General features: G+C 58.4%; 1 protein-coding gene across 1 annotated transcript; it reads right to left on the reverse strand.

Annotated features, from left to right (window-relative positions):
- Nucleotides 1–998: 998 nt before the first annotated feature.
- On the reverse strand, nucleotides 999–14651 carry TPP1 (tripeptidyl peptidase 1). The gene is given in 19 exon segments (XM_060263786.1): nucleotides 999–1040; nucleotides 1042–1086; nucleotides 1088–1141; nucleotides 1562–1699; nucleotides 1795–1947; nucleotides 2179–2267; nucleotides 2270–2304; nucleotides 2840–2912; nucleotides 3274–3418; nucleotides 3420–3463; nucleotides 9261–9405; nucleotides 9407–9460; nucleotides 10086–10225; nucleotides 10266–10289; nucleotides 10447–10571; nucleotides 10659–10849; nucleotides 14121–14298; nucleotides 14403–14489; nucleotides 14632–14651. Coding segments are annotated over 19 exon segments (1782 nt in total).
- Between the last annotated feature and the right edge of the window lie 1257 nt (nucleotides 14652–15908).

Genomic DNA, 15908 nt, shown 5'->3' on the forward strand with positions numbered 1-15908 from the left:
GTGAGCAGAGCCAGAGAGGAAAGTGAGGGAGTGAGAGAAGCAAAGTCCCACCCCCGCCAGCCCTGCCCTGCAAGGAAACCTGTCTCTCCTGTATGGCTCTGCGCTTCCAGCTCACCTTGACATCCGAGACGCGCCAGCGTCCCAAAAGAAGAGTCAGAGAGAAGTCAAAGATCAGGACAGAGCTTCACAATGAATTCCACGCGAGCCAAGAAAATTTAGTTTCTGGCATCAGATACGTTTTGAAAAGACTGATGGCTGCAAACACATTTTGAATCATAGTTTCCCAGTAAGTCTGGCAGCTGGAGGGAAAGAAGCTGCGTGCAGAGTTGGCCTTCTCCTCCCCCCCACCCGGATCCTGGAGGATGGATTCCTAGGACGGGAGAGGCCCAAGCAGAGACAGCCCACTCCTCTCCAGCTAGCTACAGCTCCCCCTAAAGCCCGGGAAAGAAAGCGGGTGCCTGCTTCCCGGTGCCCCCCCCCCCATGGCTCCCTGCCTGTGCATCCAGAAGACACAGCAACCATCCAGAGATAGAGACCCCTCCCCAGCCACGAGGGGGCCCACTCAACCCTCCACACACACACACACCCGCCCAGAGGATCCCGCCACGAGGCAGCCGGTCCTTCCCCTCAGGCGGAGAGTCTGCAGGCAGCGGAGCCTCCATGGGGGGAAGGAGGGACCCCTCCTCCACAAGGAAGCCTTGGCCAGCTCGGAAAGGAGTCCCATTTCCTGCCCCCCCATGGACGCTTGCCCCGCTCTCCCTTCTTCAGGACGGGGTGCTAAAAGAAAGCCAGAGCGGCTCGGCCTCGGGCCTGGGGGTCGCATTCCTGGAAGCAGAAGAGGAGGGGTCTCCTTGATGTGGGGGGGCAGCAGAGGCAAGGCCTGCGCAGAGCAGGCGCCCACCCAAAGACAGATATCCCTCTTCCGAAGCACATGTCCCCGCCCCCACACCCAAAGGCTCCACAGCTCGGCCCAGAAGGCCTTCCACCCCACACGTCCCTCAGTGGCCCAGAAGGGCACGCAGGAGCTCTGGGAAGTTGGGCTGTCCCCCAGCCTGTCACAGGGTCCCAGGCGGGGTAGCAGCACAGAACCCTGGCCCTCCACGGTGGCATCCAGGCACGACAAGTGGCACCCCTCCGTCACCTACAAAGCCGAGACAGAGAGAGAGGGGGATGGAGAGCCTGCTCATGAAGACCCCCTCCTCCCCAGGTCCAGCATATGTAGCGTCTGAAGACAACCTGAGTCCGCTCTGACCCAGGACCCACAAACTCCTCCAGAGTCACGGTGGAAAAACCAGGAAAGGGATCTTGGAGACTAAAGTCGGGAGTCTCATCCCAGCTACCAGAGGAGTCGGTTTACACCCCACGTGCTCTACCTGAAGGAAACCTGAGAGAGCTCTGAGAAAACTGGGCCTGGTCCTCAGTCACCCAGCAGCAGGCCTCCCCTGGAGGAGGAGGTGGAGTGGGGAATCGAACCTGGCTCTCTAGGCCAAGGATTCGCCTGCTCCACTGCCCAGCCCTGGAGTGCCAGAGGCCTCCCCCCGCCCGCTCCTCCACCACTCACATCATAGAAGGCAGCGGACGCCCCTCCCTCCTGCAGCCGGTAGAGGGCAGGGTTGAGGAAGCCCAGAGGGGGCAGCCCTCGCTGGAGACGCCGGTCGTTGATCAGGGCAAGGATGCCCCCCACCACAGGAGTCGAGGCCTGTCCCGGAGAGGGAGGGAGGCGAGTGAGCCCTGGCCTGGAGATGCACCCTGAGGGGCCGGGCACAAGGCGAAAGAGGCCGGGGGGAAGCTCACCGAGGTGCCGGAGACCCACGGCATAGGGATGCGGTTGATCACCACCCAGTAGTTGTCGGAAAGGGCCGCCAGGTCCGGGTAGGCTCGCCCGCTGGTGTTGTAGTAAGAGGAGGGCGGCAGCTTGGAGGCTGTGCTCAGGAACCGTTTCACTGCGGTCCGACCTGCGTGGCAAAAGGGAGACCGTCTGGGGCAGCTGCCTGAGGCACAAGGAGAAGCTGCCTGGCCCAGCTGCTCACTACTGGGCTCCACAGAAGCCTGGCCGTCACGGGGCTCTCTGGCACCAGGCTGCTGGAGCCCAGGGTATCTCCCTGCCCCGCCCACCTTGTGGCCCGGTGAGCAGCAGAGAGCTCAGGGGAAGGGAGCAAGGGACGGGGGGGGGGAGGCCTGCACCTGGTAACCCGGCATGGGGAAGATGTTGCTGAAGCCGCCTCCACTGATGTAGTCGACCACTTCGGCACTCACCAGGAAGGGTGCTGGAAGGACGTCCCGCCCACTGTTGTCACGTAAGGACTGTGGACACAGGAAGAAGGAAGTCCTGCCCAGCCGGTCGGGCCGAGGCTCACCTGGGCTGCTCCTGCCTCCCCAGGACCCCAATGCCTTTTGTTTCTTAGTGAAAGGTTTCCAGCCAGACTCCCTCCAAGGACTGAGTCCACTCACGGAGAATCTCTTCCACCCGCTGTGAATTGGGTGCTTGACGTGGCCTCCCCCCTCCCCCACCAGCAGCTCCAAAGGAAGAAGGGGGAGGCTCCCCCCCCAGTGACAACTGAGGCACTCTTCTGCACAGCCGGATGGGGGGGCCACAACCCACAGTGGCCCCAACCGCAGGCGCTGCTGTGGACAAAAGGCCCTTCCTTCGAGTCGTCCTCGGCCCCCAAGGGCCTGCTGGTCTATGCAATGACGCACAAAGGGCCCCTCAGGCCACCTTCACTGCAGGGCTTCCCGAGCCCTTCCCAGGGAGGGGTCCAGAGAGCCTGGCGGACAAAGACTCACTCCTCTTCCCCACGCCCCCCCCCCTCAGCAGCAGCAGGCACTAGCTGCCCCTCACCTGGAGGCTGGGAAGCTGAGGCCGGAACACGTGCTTTCCCCGGAGACCTTGCGGCAACCTGCCCCTGAGTCACCTGGACACACCAAAAAGCAAACGGCCAGCTCTCAAACCCCAGCTCCCCCACTGCTGGACATGACCCCGAGAGACTTGGAGAGAGGGCACCCAAAGCAGCCCCCCGCCCTCCCCCCGTGCTGCCCTCTAAAGCCCCGCGGGGAAGATGGGAAGGAAGACGGAGGCCCTCCCCCCGCCTGCACGGCAGCCCTGCTGGGGAGTGTGGGGAGGAGGGGGGCACAACCTGGCCGCTGCGTCTGACTCTCTCAGACAACAACAAGGGTTCCATTGGCAAGGGGGGGTGTGCAGGGGTGCCCAGGCACATGCGCAAAGCGCTCCGTCCTTGGCAGAGGCTGCTGCTCCCCCTCCCCCCTGCCCCGTACCTGAGGCAAAGAGGATGCTGATCCCCCGGGCTGCCGCCTTCATGAACTCCACATTGACGCGGGCCATGTAGGCCTGGGAGAGGCTGTCCTCGTCGTCGCCGTAGCTGACGGTGTGCACCCAGGGCAAGGCCGACGTGTTGCTCAGGCACCAGCAGCCAGTCCAGGAAGGGCTCCTGGCTCTCGTGCCTCCCTAGGGGGGGGGGAGAGAAGGGGGCATCTGGCTCAGCTGGGGGCCTGATGGGCAGTGGGACACTGGCCGGCCCTGCATGTCCATCTCCTTAACCTTCCAGGAGGTTCATAAACCCACAGAGGAGGGGAATTGTACGCACACAACCACCACCAGTGGCAGCAGCAGCCATGACCTACCGGCCAAGGGTCTGTGCCCAGCCCACCCCTCCAGAGACCAGCAAGGGGGTACTCAGGGCCATTCCAGCCCACGGCCTGGGGGCCGAAAGGACCACCTGTCTCCTGGGGCCTTCCCCTGCTACCTCCTGCCAGCCCCCCACCCCCACGAAAGGGGGGCTGCCTGGCACCGACCGGAGGAGGCCGAGCCTCTTCTCTTAAATCTCCCCCCCCCCACTGTGAGACAGGCTCCCAGGGGGGGCAGCATCCGCAGAGGGGAACTTCCTCAGGAGGGCCGGCAAGGCCCCGCCCAGATGTTTGGCCTTCTCCTTACAGCGTACAGAATGACACTGGGGACGGGGGGGGAGGCCTGTATGTTTTAAATTGCAGAGGGTGCAGTTTGCAAGCCTTCTTGAATCCCTAGGAATATATATTTTAATAAACAATAAGAATGCGATAGTGAAATGGAAATGCATAGAACTATTGATGTTGTTATAAAAATACGCAAAGAGAAGAAGAATTGCAGATTTATACCCCGCGCTTCTCTCTGAATCAGAGACTCAGAGTGGCTCACAATCACCTCTATCTCCTCCCCCCACAACAGACACCCTGTGAGGTGGGTGGGGCTGAGAGAGCTCTCCCAGAAGCTGCCCTTTCAAGGACAACTCAGCAAGAGCTCTGGCTGACCCAAGGCCATTCCAGCAGGTGCAAGTGGAGGAGTGGGGAATAGCTGGGGAGATTTCAAAGAGCTTCATCACATCTCTAAAATACAGGCGGGCGTAAGGCAACCCTCAAAGGGAAGTGTGTTTTAAAGAAGACATGCCATCACTGAAAAGGCCCTGTCCTGGCAACCACTAGACTTGTGCAGAGAGAAGGGACTGGGAAGAGGCCTTCATTGGTGAGTGGGACATTAAGGGGGAAAGGTGGTCCTTGAAGAACGCTGGACCCAAATCGTTTAAAGCTTTTTATAGGGTCCCTCATGACGTCCTTACAGGTATACCAAGGACTGAGGACTGCAGGATAGTGAGGTGGGTAGGGAACTGGTTGGAGAATCACTCAGAGAGGGCAGGCTATAAGCAGAAGCTAAGACGCAAATTTCATCTGACTGGCGGGAGATGTCCAATGGGGAGCCACAGGGTTCTGCTCTGGGCCCAGTCGTTTTCAATATTTTTATTGATTTGGATGAGAGTGCTGAGGAGCAACTCATTAAATTTGCAAATGACGCCAAATTGGGAAGAGCAGCAAACACCCCAGGGGGTTGGACTAGATGACTGGAGGTCCTTTCCATGAAATAGAAGATAAAATTCAATGAGATTTGAACACACTGGGAAAGTGGGCAGATGTGAATAAGATGCAATTTAAAAGGATAAGCGCTGTGTTCTACATCTGGATAACAAAAAGGAGGAACATGCATACTGGATAGGGGATTCACTTCTGGGTAGCAGCGGGTATGAACAGGGTCTTGGGGTACAGGTGGACTGCAAGTTAAATAGCACTGAGCTGCCAGTGTGATGCAGCAACAAAAAAGGCTAATGTGATCTTGAGGTGTAGCAAGAGAGGCATAACATCCAAATTGCAAGATGTCCTAGTACCGCTGTACACTGCATTCGTCAGGCCACCCCTGGAGTCTTGTGTGCAGTTCTGGAGGCCTCCCTTCAAGGAGGAGGTGGGCAGAATGGAGCAGGTGCAGAGAAGAGCGACAAGGATGCTCAGGGGCCTGGAGACCAAGAAGTCCCAGGGGGGGAGGCGGAGGGACTTGGGGAGGCTCAGTCTGGAGGAGGTGGGGGACAGGATTGCTCTGCTGAAGTCTTTGAAGGGCTGTCCCTTAGAGGAGGGCAGGGAGATGTTCCACTTGGCAGCAGACGAGAGGACTAGCAAGAATGGGTTTAAATTCAGGGCGGGAAGGTAGTGGCTGGATAGTAGGAAAAAACTTTTTTTATATAGTCAGAGTTCTAGAGTGGAATCAGCTCCCAAGGGAGGTGGTGAGTTTCCCCTCCTGGCAGTCTTTCAGCAGTGGCTGGGGTGCTCTAGGCTGATCCTGCACTCAGCAGAGGTTGGGCTAGATGGCCTCTTCTACCTCTGTGATTCTAGGATTCTTGGTGAAACTCTGCACCTTGAATTGTGCCCAGAATCAGACAACAGTACAGATCTTTCAGAAGAGGGGCCGTGCGATCCATAAACAGCAGTACAGAGCAGAAAGAACAGAGCATCACAGAACAAGCAGCAAAGTGGCCAGTGGCTCAGGAAGACCCCCCCAAATAACGCCCCCCCCCCCCAGCTTGCTTGTCAGTCTGAGATTCAAGGCCCAGCCCTGGCTCTTCCCCATCAAATGCAAAGTGCATTTCAAGCATCGTGTATGTCTAAAGTTCCTCCTCAAAGGCTCCTAAGGAAGCTCAAGAGTATGTCAAGCATGGTAGAATTCCATTGGTAATTGATTGTTTTAGGGTCCTCCATAAAGCTGGTCTGTGAAATATCATGGAGGACCAAGGTCTGTTAGCTCTGTTATTCTTTCCCCCTCCCCCTTCTTGCTTTATTGCTTGCAAAGTAGAAGTAGAGAGAAACGAAACTAACTTGAGAAAGAGTAATCAGCACCTTCCCATACATTCCTGTTAGGGAGTGTGACACATCTGGGGAAAGCAAGGATGGAGTCCTGATAACGCCATGAGAATGTAGACATTTATGATAATGTGTGAGAGCGCATCCCTCGCCCCCACCTTTTGGAATCCTTTTGAAGTAAGCCTTAAAAGTATTGCATCAATGTATCTTTAGCATCACTCTCAAGAATCTGTTACACTGAAAGTATCAGTCTCGAAAGTATCAAACTCAACTTGTCATTGAAACCACATGCTTGACAGAGTCATGGGGTAAAAGCACAAGTCCTCTTGTGGATCAAAAACTGGCTAATTAATAGGAAACAGAGAGTGAGTAGAAATGGGTAATTTTCTCAGTGGAAGATGGTAAGCAGTGGGGTGCCGCAGGGCTCGGTACTGGGGTCCCATGCTCTTTAACTTGTTCATTAATGATTTGGAGTTGGGAGTAAGCAGTGAAGGGGCTAAGTTTGTGGATGACACTAAATTATACAGGGTGGTGAGAACCAGAGAGGACTGTGAGGCACTCCAAAGGGATCTGTCGGGGCTGGGCAAGTGGGCATCAATGTGACAGATGAGGCTCAGTGTGGCTAAGTGCAAAGTAATGCACATTGGGGCCAAAAATCCTAACTATAAATACATTGATGGGGTGTGAACTGGAGGAGACTGACCAAGAGAGAGATCTTGGGGTCGTGGTAGATAATTCACTGAAAATGTCAAGACAGTGTGCGACTGCAATTTAAAAAAGGCCAATGCTATGCTAGGAATTATCAGGAAGGGAACTGAAAACAGATCAGCCAGTATCATAATACCCCTGTATAAATTGATGGTGCGGTCTCATTCAGAGTACTGTGTACAATCTTGGTCACCCACACCTCAAAAAATATATTACAGCATTGGAAAAGTGCAGAAAAGGGCAACAAGAATGATTCAAGGGTTGGGAACACTTTCCCTATGAAGAAATGTTAAAACGCTTGGGGCTCTTTAGCTTGGAGAAATGTCGACTGACATGATAGAGGTTTACAAGATTATGCATGTGATAGAGAAGGCAGAGAAAGAAGTACTCTTCCCCCTTTCTCACAATATTGAGAACTCATGGGCATTCAATGAAATTGCTGAGCAGTCGGGTTAGAACGGATAAAAGGAAGTCCTTCTTCACCCAAAGGGTGATTAACACATGGACTTCACTGCCATGGGAGGTGGCGGCAGCTACAAGCATAGACAGCTTCAAGAGGAGATTGGATAAGCATATGGACCAGAAGTCCATAAGTGGCTATTAGTCACAGCATATTGTTGGAACTCTCTGCCTGGGGCAGTGATGCTCTGTATTCTTGGTGCTTGGGGGGGGGCACAGTGGGAGGGCTTATAGTGTCCTGGCCCCACTGATGAATCTCCTGATGACACCTGGTTTTTTTGGCCACTGTGTGACAGAGTGTTGGACTGGATGGGCCATTGGCCTGATCCAACATGGCTTCTCTCATGTTCTTATGTAAGCACCCAGTATTCTCCCATCTCTCCACAGGCATGAAGTAGAGCAGTGTTTCCCAAGCTTTGGGCCAGGACCCAAAAGTGGGTCATGAAGCCTCAGAAAGTGGGTCACAGCCCAGCCCTCCTGGAAACCAGCTCTGACCCTGGAAATGGGATGTCTTCCACGTCACGCATGCGTTGGGCTTGGCTTCTTCCCTGTCCAGACATGTATGTGGATTCAGACAAACTTATCCTGATGTCCTGGAGAGAATCTCCGGGCATCTGGCGGGGGAGGAGGGATTAGAGGGAGTCATAGAGAGGGGGGGGGCAAAGGACTGGAATCTCACCCCCATCTGCAATGGCTCTGCTGGGTAATATCAGGAAGGGGAAGCCATGGATCGTTATTTAAAATAAAGCTCTTTTTTCTATTAGGAAGGGGAAGGAATGAAACGGTCCTAAGGAAAATACAAAGGTTCTTAAAACTATGTATTTGCTGTACAAGTGGGCTAATGCATAAAACAAGGGCAGCGGCCACAAGAGATAATGAGGTACAGGCAGACAGGTAGAGGCGAATAGGCAATTAACCTCTTTTCTGCCTGCCGTCACAAGAAGCAGCTTAACTCCTCCGCCAACAGAAAACACTGATAAGCTAAACCATCCAGACAGTTTCTCAAACACACCAATTAACACCCAGGATTGGCTCTGGGCCAGGTTGTACTTCCAGGTCAGGCCTCCGCTGCAATCACAACGAATGTGTTAATGGCTGAAGTTTAGATCTTGCCACATCCCCACAGTCAGAAGGCAACTTGCTTGGGGCTTGTGGTACAAGGAGAGCTGCTTTCTCAAACACATCTGGCCAGCCGCAATAGAAAATGGGATGCTGAACCAGATGGGTGATGGGAGAACTGCCCAGGGGACCAAGAAGCGCCAGGCCAGCTCTGGCTGGGTCACCATCCCAAGTCAGTTTGGACTTGCTGGCCTGAAACGGGGGAAGGACGGGAAGTGGGCAGAAGCCAGATGGGGCCAATTAGAAAATAAAGGGAAATCTTTACAGCAGATTAGAGGTGAGGGGGAATACTAGAAAGAACAGTCTGTGAAGAAAAGATCAGGCAAAGGCTTATGGGGCTAAAGAGCTTCTTAGTGATGCTATTCTGGAAGAAAAAACAACCGGAGTAACGTGTGGCCATCAGGAGCCCAAGGCCAGCCATGCACCAATTCAGGCCAGAGCTCCTGTCCAAACTCCTTCTTGACTGCAAAAACCTCCTTGTGCGTCCCACATTAATGAAGGCCTCACAAGAACCAGCGTTTGGGCAGCAGAAACACGACGGATTATCAGAGAAGTCAGGCTGTATGTTTCCCATAATGCAAACAGACAATGCCAGCTGCTTGTCTCTCTCTTCCTCTGACAATTGAAACCGTTTGGTTCTTTCATTACAAAAAGTCGCTGACCCCTTGTTGTTCCAGAAGGCTCCACACAAGGCCAGAGCCCAGAGAGGAGGAGACCTTCATGGGGGGGGCGGTCCTCCCAAGGCTGAAGAGGGGGAGGGCAGCACAACGCAGTTGACCACCCAGCTGGGAAGGGGGGGTTACCTCCATTGCTGAAGACCCAGGTGGAGATGTTCGCCCCCGTGCTCATGAGATACTCCACGTCCAGGCTGGCTTCAATGCCAGCCTTGCCCCAGCCCTGGCGCCCGATGACCTGGTCCACGTTCGAGCGGTGCGGGAAGCCCCCCCCCAAAGAGCTGCATGAACTCGGCCAAGTCCGCCTGGTGGAAGTACTGCTCCAGGAACTGCCGAGGGAAGGAGAGAGCGGCGTGAGCCCGGCTGGTGCCTCGGGGCAGGAGGCTCTGGCCACAAACTATCCACCTGCCAAGGCTTGGGGACAACTTCTGACCCCATTAGCCCTCGGACACGGCCCTGCAAAGCAGGCTGGCCCCCAGAGCACCCCGCTGAGGCCACCAGGCCAGGCGTGCGACGAGCAGAAAGAGCCCCGCCTCTCTTGCTCATCTCACTTGACATAACAAAGGGAGGCAGAGCAGAGCAGAGCCTTCTGCAGGAAGGAAGAACAGGTATGTCTGGGGCCACGGGCTCAGCGCATCCACATCGACCCGGCACTCCCGATGCCCCGGGCTCAGTCCCTGGTGGCATGCTCAGCTAAGGGGCCTCCTTTCTCTGATCAACAGCCTGCCTCGGTCAAGGGCCTGTGGGCATCCAGCCTGTGCCACAGGAGGGGAGGCTGATGGGCTGATGGCTGCTCATCTGTGGATGCCGGCTGTGCGCCCCCCCCCCCCCACTGGGGTAGCTGTCCAGGGTGACCTCTTGGAAGGCGCTGAGAGCAGGCTCCTTGGGCAGTCCTGGCTGCTTAGAGGAAGGTGGCGGGGGGGTGGGTGGGAGAGCTCTCCCCAGCCATGTTACCTGGGCACAGGCTTGGCTGTTGTTGGCTGCGGCCCCCACATCCTGCTCGGTCAGATTGTAGCGTTTGCGGATCACAGCTGGCGTGACGCCCAGGTGGAAGGAGGAGGAGGGGGACAGCCCCCGCCAGGAGGAAGCCTTCTCTGCGCCCCACCCCCCCCGGACCACCGCCTTCTTGTCAGCTGGGGAACCGGTGAAGGCCCCCCACTGGGGATCAAGGGGGGAAGACAAAGATGCACATCTGGTAACTTGACTCTCAAACACCAGAGCTCAGCAAGCCCCTTGGGGGGGAGGGAGGGACAGCCTGGAAGGCCTGGTGTCCAGGCGGGGAGGAACCGTGCCCCGCAGATCCCCCTTTCCCTACCGAACTCCACATGCTCAGCCAGCTCCTCCTTCAGAGCGTAGGGGAAAGGTGACCGCACCACACTGCGCTCCTCGCCATCCCTGTAGCGGTGGAACTGAGCACCTGGCAGGAGCTGCTCCGCAACACTGCAGAGAGAAGGTCAGGCCGCAGCCGCTCAGGACCGACAAGGGGAGGGGTGTGTCTCCCTCTGCTGCCCCCCCCCCCCAACTCACCTTGCTGCCATCTGGCACTGCAAGAAATCCCTGGTCTGCAACTCCTGGCAATCTCGGACACCGGAAGCCTCCAGCCACTTGTGGACAGTGTCCAGTGCTAGGGAAGATGGCTTGACCAAGGCCCCCACCTCAGCCAGCGTCAGGAACTGCCCTAGAAGGCCAGGAGGAGGCACAGGAGAGGAGAGGCCTTTCTGACAGGGCCCCACAGCAGCCTGGGGCCTGCCATCCCATCAGCCACCTCCCAATGCCTCAGGGCAGCAGGCCTCCCCTGCAAACACGCCCCTTGCCCATGCACCCAGACCTGCCTCCTGCTAACTCAGCAGCAGCACCCCGGGGGCCCTTCGGTCTGCTCTGCCCAGCGTCTCCAGCAAAGGAGCCCTGCCCTTCCCCTCCTGCCTGGTCCTGTTCACTGAAGATGCTGCGCGGGGAGGGGGGGTGGGCTGGCCAACCTTCTGCTGCAGAACAAGGGCCGGTCCAAGGCCTGTCCAGGAAGCCAAAGGGCTGGGGCAGCTCCTCACCACGCCAGCTCCCCTGGAAGAAGAGCCCTCTGCCCCAGCGCTCCTCCCACCCCCCAGCCTCAGGGCAGAGCAGATACCTGCCTCACCCCCCCCCCCCCATCAAGGGGTCAGGTGCAGATCTGGCCTTCACTTCACTCACAGCCTTGTCTGTCTCCTGAACGAGGACACAAAGCAGCCCACAACACAGCTCCCTCCCCTCCCCCATCTTGTTCTCATCACAACAACCCTGTGAGGTGGGTCCAGCTGGGAGGTGTCCCTGGCCCAAGGCCCCCCACTGCCCGGAGTTAAACCCTGCTGGTCTTCACGGCGTCCCTGGCTGGGCTCAGGCTTTGCTCTGCTGCTTCAGACCGACACGCCGGGCCCTGCTGCATCCCTCTCTGGACGCTCCCCTCCCCCTCCCCGCGGTGATCAAAGGGCCAGAGCAGCCCCCCTCCCAGCGGCTGGGGCCACCCCAGGACCGGCCCTGACTGAGGGAAGGACTGGGCTGCCATGCAGTCCGAAGGGACCTCGCAGATCTTCTGGGTCAAAGCAAAACATGCGGAGGGACCTGACTCCACCACTCCAGACCCTGAGAAACATCCAGACAGCGAGAAGCAGAACAGAAAACAGCTCAAAGGAGAAGTCCTCCCAAAGCTGACAGAGTCTCTGAAGCAAGTCTTGCTCTCTCTCCACTCTCTTTCATCTGCTGCCCTGCAGAGCTGGGAGGTTCCCCTTTGCTGCAATGACCACAGCCCCGGAGAGGTTGTCTTCCCCCCTCAGAAGAACCCGTTGTGCACCTGCTGGTTCCTTCCCACTGTCAGGAGCCTGGGGAACGCAGCTTTCCATCCTCCCTCAAGCCAGCACAGAGCGTCTCTGAGCACCAGCCTGGCCGAGCTATCTCTTTCGAAATGCCTGCGACCTCAGCCTTTCCTTGCAAGAAAGGGTCTCCAGCCCCTCGGCCGCGTTGGCTCCTCTTCCAGCTGCTGGGGTGGGCGGGCAGGACCCTCTGCTCTGCCCTCCTTGCCCCAGGAGCCTTGGACCCCCCCAACAGAGAGAGAGAAGGGGGGGATCCTGGAGTCAGAGCGGGATGCCTGGATGTACGCCCCCCATCCCATTGGGGGTGACTCTGAGATCCTTCCTCCGCCCCCCCCCCCCACCACATGGAACTGGCCTCTTCCGCTGCCACAGAGAGAACTGCCCCTCTCCTTCTCGGGGGAGCTGGTCAGCCTGGCAAGAGGCTCCTCTGGAGCACATCTGCCGTTCTGCAGGAGGCACAGTCTGGCCATGAAGCATCCTTTCCCAGCTTCTGGGATCCCTGCTCTCCCAGTGGGAGGAAGGAGGAGAAGGGCTCCACACATCTCTCCTCCACAGCCACAGCCCACCCCCCGCAGGGGCACCCTGGCCTGTCTCCACACCGCTACTCTCTGGGCAATGACCTGCTTCTTCTGGAAAGCCCCACAGCGACACTCCCTCAGCCAGTGACGTAGCCAAGAGCCTGTCCCAAGGATGTTAATTCCTTTATCTGCCCTTTCATCAGTCTGGGTGCCTCTGCTGCTAATTGTAGCCACTCGCGATGACGCTTGTTTTGCCACAGGCCCATTCATGTGTTTTCAATGCGCACCTTCAAGCAGGAGAGCAGCGCATGCCAAATACAAGGAAGCCTGTCTATTGCTCTCCGCAGCACATCTTTCTGAATGCGGCTGGCCCAGGCAGTCCGTAGGGCAGGAGAAGACCTTCCCTCTCCTCCTCCACAGCTGGTGGCCATCGCCAGCTCTTCCTAGCAATGTCTCGGGCAGAAGTTCTCATGCCTGACTTTCAGCCACCTCCTCAGCTTCTCCTATGGGGAAAGGAGGAGAAAACCTCTCTTTTCTCCCCCCATCGCCACACATACATAGACCCCTCACTGACCCACACACACACACTTTCAGAAACCTGAAGATGACCGTTCACATTCTCAACCAGACCTTCTGTCCACCAAAGTCACTTTTTACTCTGACCAGCAGGAGCTCTCTGGGGTTCCAGGCAGACGACGTCTCTACCAGTCCTCCCTCTAAGCTGAGTGAGGGTGAATTAGCTCACAAGTTTGTAGCCTCCAGCTCACACAGTTTTGTCTTAGCTCAGGGAAAATGGCCCCAGAGCACACTCATGGAGGCAGGAGCTCCCAAAGTGGAGTTTTGCTCACAAGACTCTGCACCTTAGAGGGAATGTTGGTCTCTACCCCGTCACCCGCTGCCCAGTGAGCTGGAAATGCTGGGGGGGCTGGAGCGGAGACCTGCCCAGTGCATGAAGCCGTCTGAGGTGGAACTCAGGCCCTTGGTCTGGCAGAGCCGGCATCATCCACTCAGGGTGGCAGCTGCTCTCCAGGGTCTCCATCTTCCACCTGATCTCCTGCCTGGTCCTCAGAAGTGGGGAATGGAACCCTCTGCCCCCCCCCCCCCCCCGGGACCTTTCCCTTCTCAGAGAATGCAGGAATCTGACCCATTTAGAAGAGGTTATGAATGTCTTCCTCCACCTACGTGTTGCTGTACAAAAAGTGAAAAGGTAAAAACTCAGTGAAGCAGTTAACCTTTTTAACCCCCCAAGGAGCAAACCTGCCAGAACAGAAATGACCCCGTGCGTGCGGAACAAAACTTTTAAAATGTGAACTGAAGTCCGCAGTGTCTGCTCCGAGCTTGCGAGACTCCCCCTCCCTCCAGTTGCCAGCAGGAAGAGTGCCCAGCCAGGAGGGTGGGGTCTGCCAGAGGTTTCCAGGCTGCTGACCAGACCTCCCTCAAGGGGTCACACAAGGCCAAGCCCACTCCCCCCCACCCCTGCCGCCAGTCCAGTTGCAGCAGCCAGGAGCCCCGGGAGGTGGAGGCTCCGTCCATTAAGTCACCCTCCCGCCCCCGCTAGGAAAGGGGGGAAGGTCTTTCCTTGGGATGCCCCCTCCGCGGGGCTCAGAGAAGCGGCAGGACTCGCGCGGCACCTTTGCTGAGCAGGAGAGGGGGGGCGGGCAGGACTGACCGTAGTGGGGGGAGCGGGGGTCGGCGAGGCGCTCCACCCATTGGGCCAGGCGCCCCACTCCCTGCTGCCGGAGGGCGAAGGTCAGGCTCAGCCGCTCGGAGGGGGCCACGCGCCCCACCCGACGCCACCCCGACGGCACCCTGCGAGGAGGGAGAAGAAGGAAGACGGGCGGGGGGCAGTCAGGCCGGGGGGCGCCGCTGCCCCCGCTCTGCAGAGCCCCGCCCGCGGCACCCTCCCCCCTTACCGGAAGGGCTGGTCGGGCTCCGGGCTCCGGGGGGCGGCGGGGCGGGCGGGCGGCAAGAGCAGCGGCGGCAGCAGCAGCAGCGCCCACCTGGGCGGGAGACAGAGAGAGAGAGACGGGGGGGGGCGCTCAGGAGGAGAACGCCGCCGCCGCTGCCGCTGCTTCCTCCCCCTCCTCCTCCCGCCCCCCCCCCCCGGGCTCGGCAGCCCAGCCCGCCCCCCCCCCCCGGTACCGGAGCCGCAGCAGGGCCATGGCAGGCAGGCAGGAGCAGCGCCTCTCTCGACTGGGCGGGCAGGGCAGCGGGGGGGGGGGGCGGCCCCGTCAGGTGACTGAGCCGCTGCCTGGACCGCCCCCTCGCTCGCCCCGCCCCCCGAAGGAAACGCCTCCCGGCCGGCCCTGCCCACGCGCGCCTTGGGGGCCACTCCCGGGCAGCCCGACAGGCCCTGTCCCAAGGCTCCTGCGGCTGCGGCCCTTCAAGGCCATGGCGGGCGGGCGGGGCGGAGCAAGTCTTTGCGAGGAGCCTGCAGGTCCCGCCCCGCTCTGGGGAAGGCACGGCGCTTCAGGAGCCTCGGCTGGGCTGTTGCACCAGGCCGGGTGGGCAAGGCAGGAGGGATCCTGCTGGCTGGCTGGCTGCTGCTGTGGGGAAGCTTGCTTGGCCAACGGGGAGGGGAGGGGCAGCTTCCGCCCGGCCAAGAGAAGCTGTCAGCGGCCTGGTTGCATCTGGAGGGAGGGCGCAGTTGACCTGGCGGAGCGTGTGCAGGCAGGGGCCACATCACATTGCAGGAGCAGGGAACACCCCAGGAGACAGAAGTCAAGGAGATCTGAACCAGCTGGAAGAGTGAGCAGATGCCGAAGAAGGTGGCGGCTGCCGTGACCTGTTAACAGAGGCAGGAGCCCTGGCCCCAGCGGGAGTCCTGGGTGCCGTTCTGGAGGTGGGCGGAACGGAGCAGGTGCAGAGGAGAGCGCGGAGGAGGAGGAAGCCCAGCAGCAAAGGCTGAGAGAGGCGTGTTCGGGCTGCAGAAGAGGGGGGACATGATTCCTCTCTGGAAGTATCTGAAGGGAGGAGGGCAGGGAGCTGAGAGGACTCACAGGAAGGGGCTGAAATTAAGGGCAGGAAGATGCTGGCTGGACCTTAGCTTCAGCAGTGGAATCAGCCCCCGAAGGCGGTGGTGAGCCCCCCCCCCCAGCAGTCTTGAAGCAGCAGCTGACAACCCATCTGGGATGCTCCAGGCCAGCCACATGTGGCTCTGGCACACACTTTGTGCGCCTCTCAAAGCCTCCGGGTCTCCACAGGACCACTTAGAGAAGGCATTTGTCTCTTCAAATCACTTCTCCATGCCAAGCCAGCGGGGGGTTTAGAGAATACATTTAAAGTTGCTTTCTTTCCACCATCCCTCCCTTCCTGCCTTGCGGCTCTCAAACATCTGATGTCCATATCTTTCAGCTCTCAAACATCTGAACCTTATTCTGCATGGCTCTTACATTAAGCTAGTTTGGCTGCCCCTGCTG

Source organism: Heteronotia binoei, unplaced genomic scaffold, assembly GCF_032191835.1.
Source record: "Heteronotia binoei isolate CCM8104 ecotype False Entrance Well unplaced genomic scaffold, APGP_CSIRO_Hbin_v1 ptg000881l, whole genome shotgun sequence".
Lineage (NCBI taxonomy): Eukaryota > Metazoa > Chordata > Lepidosauria > Squamata > Gekkonidae > Heteronotia > Heteronotia binoei.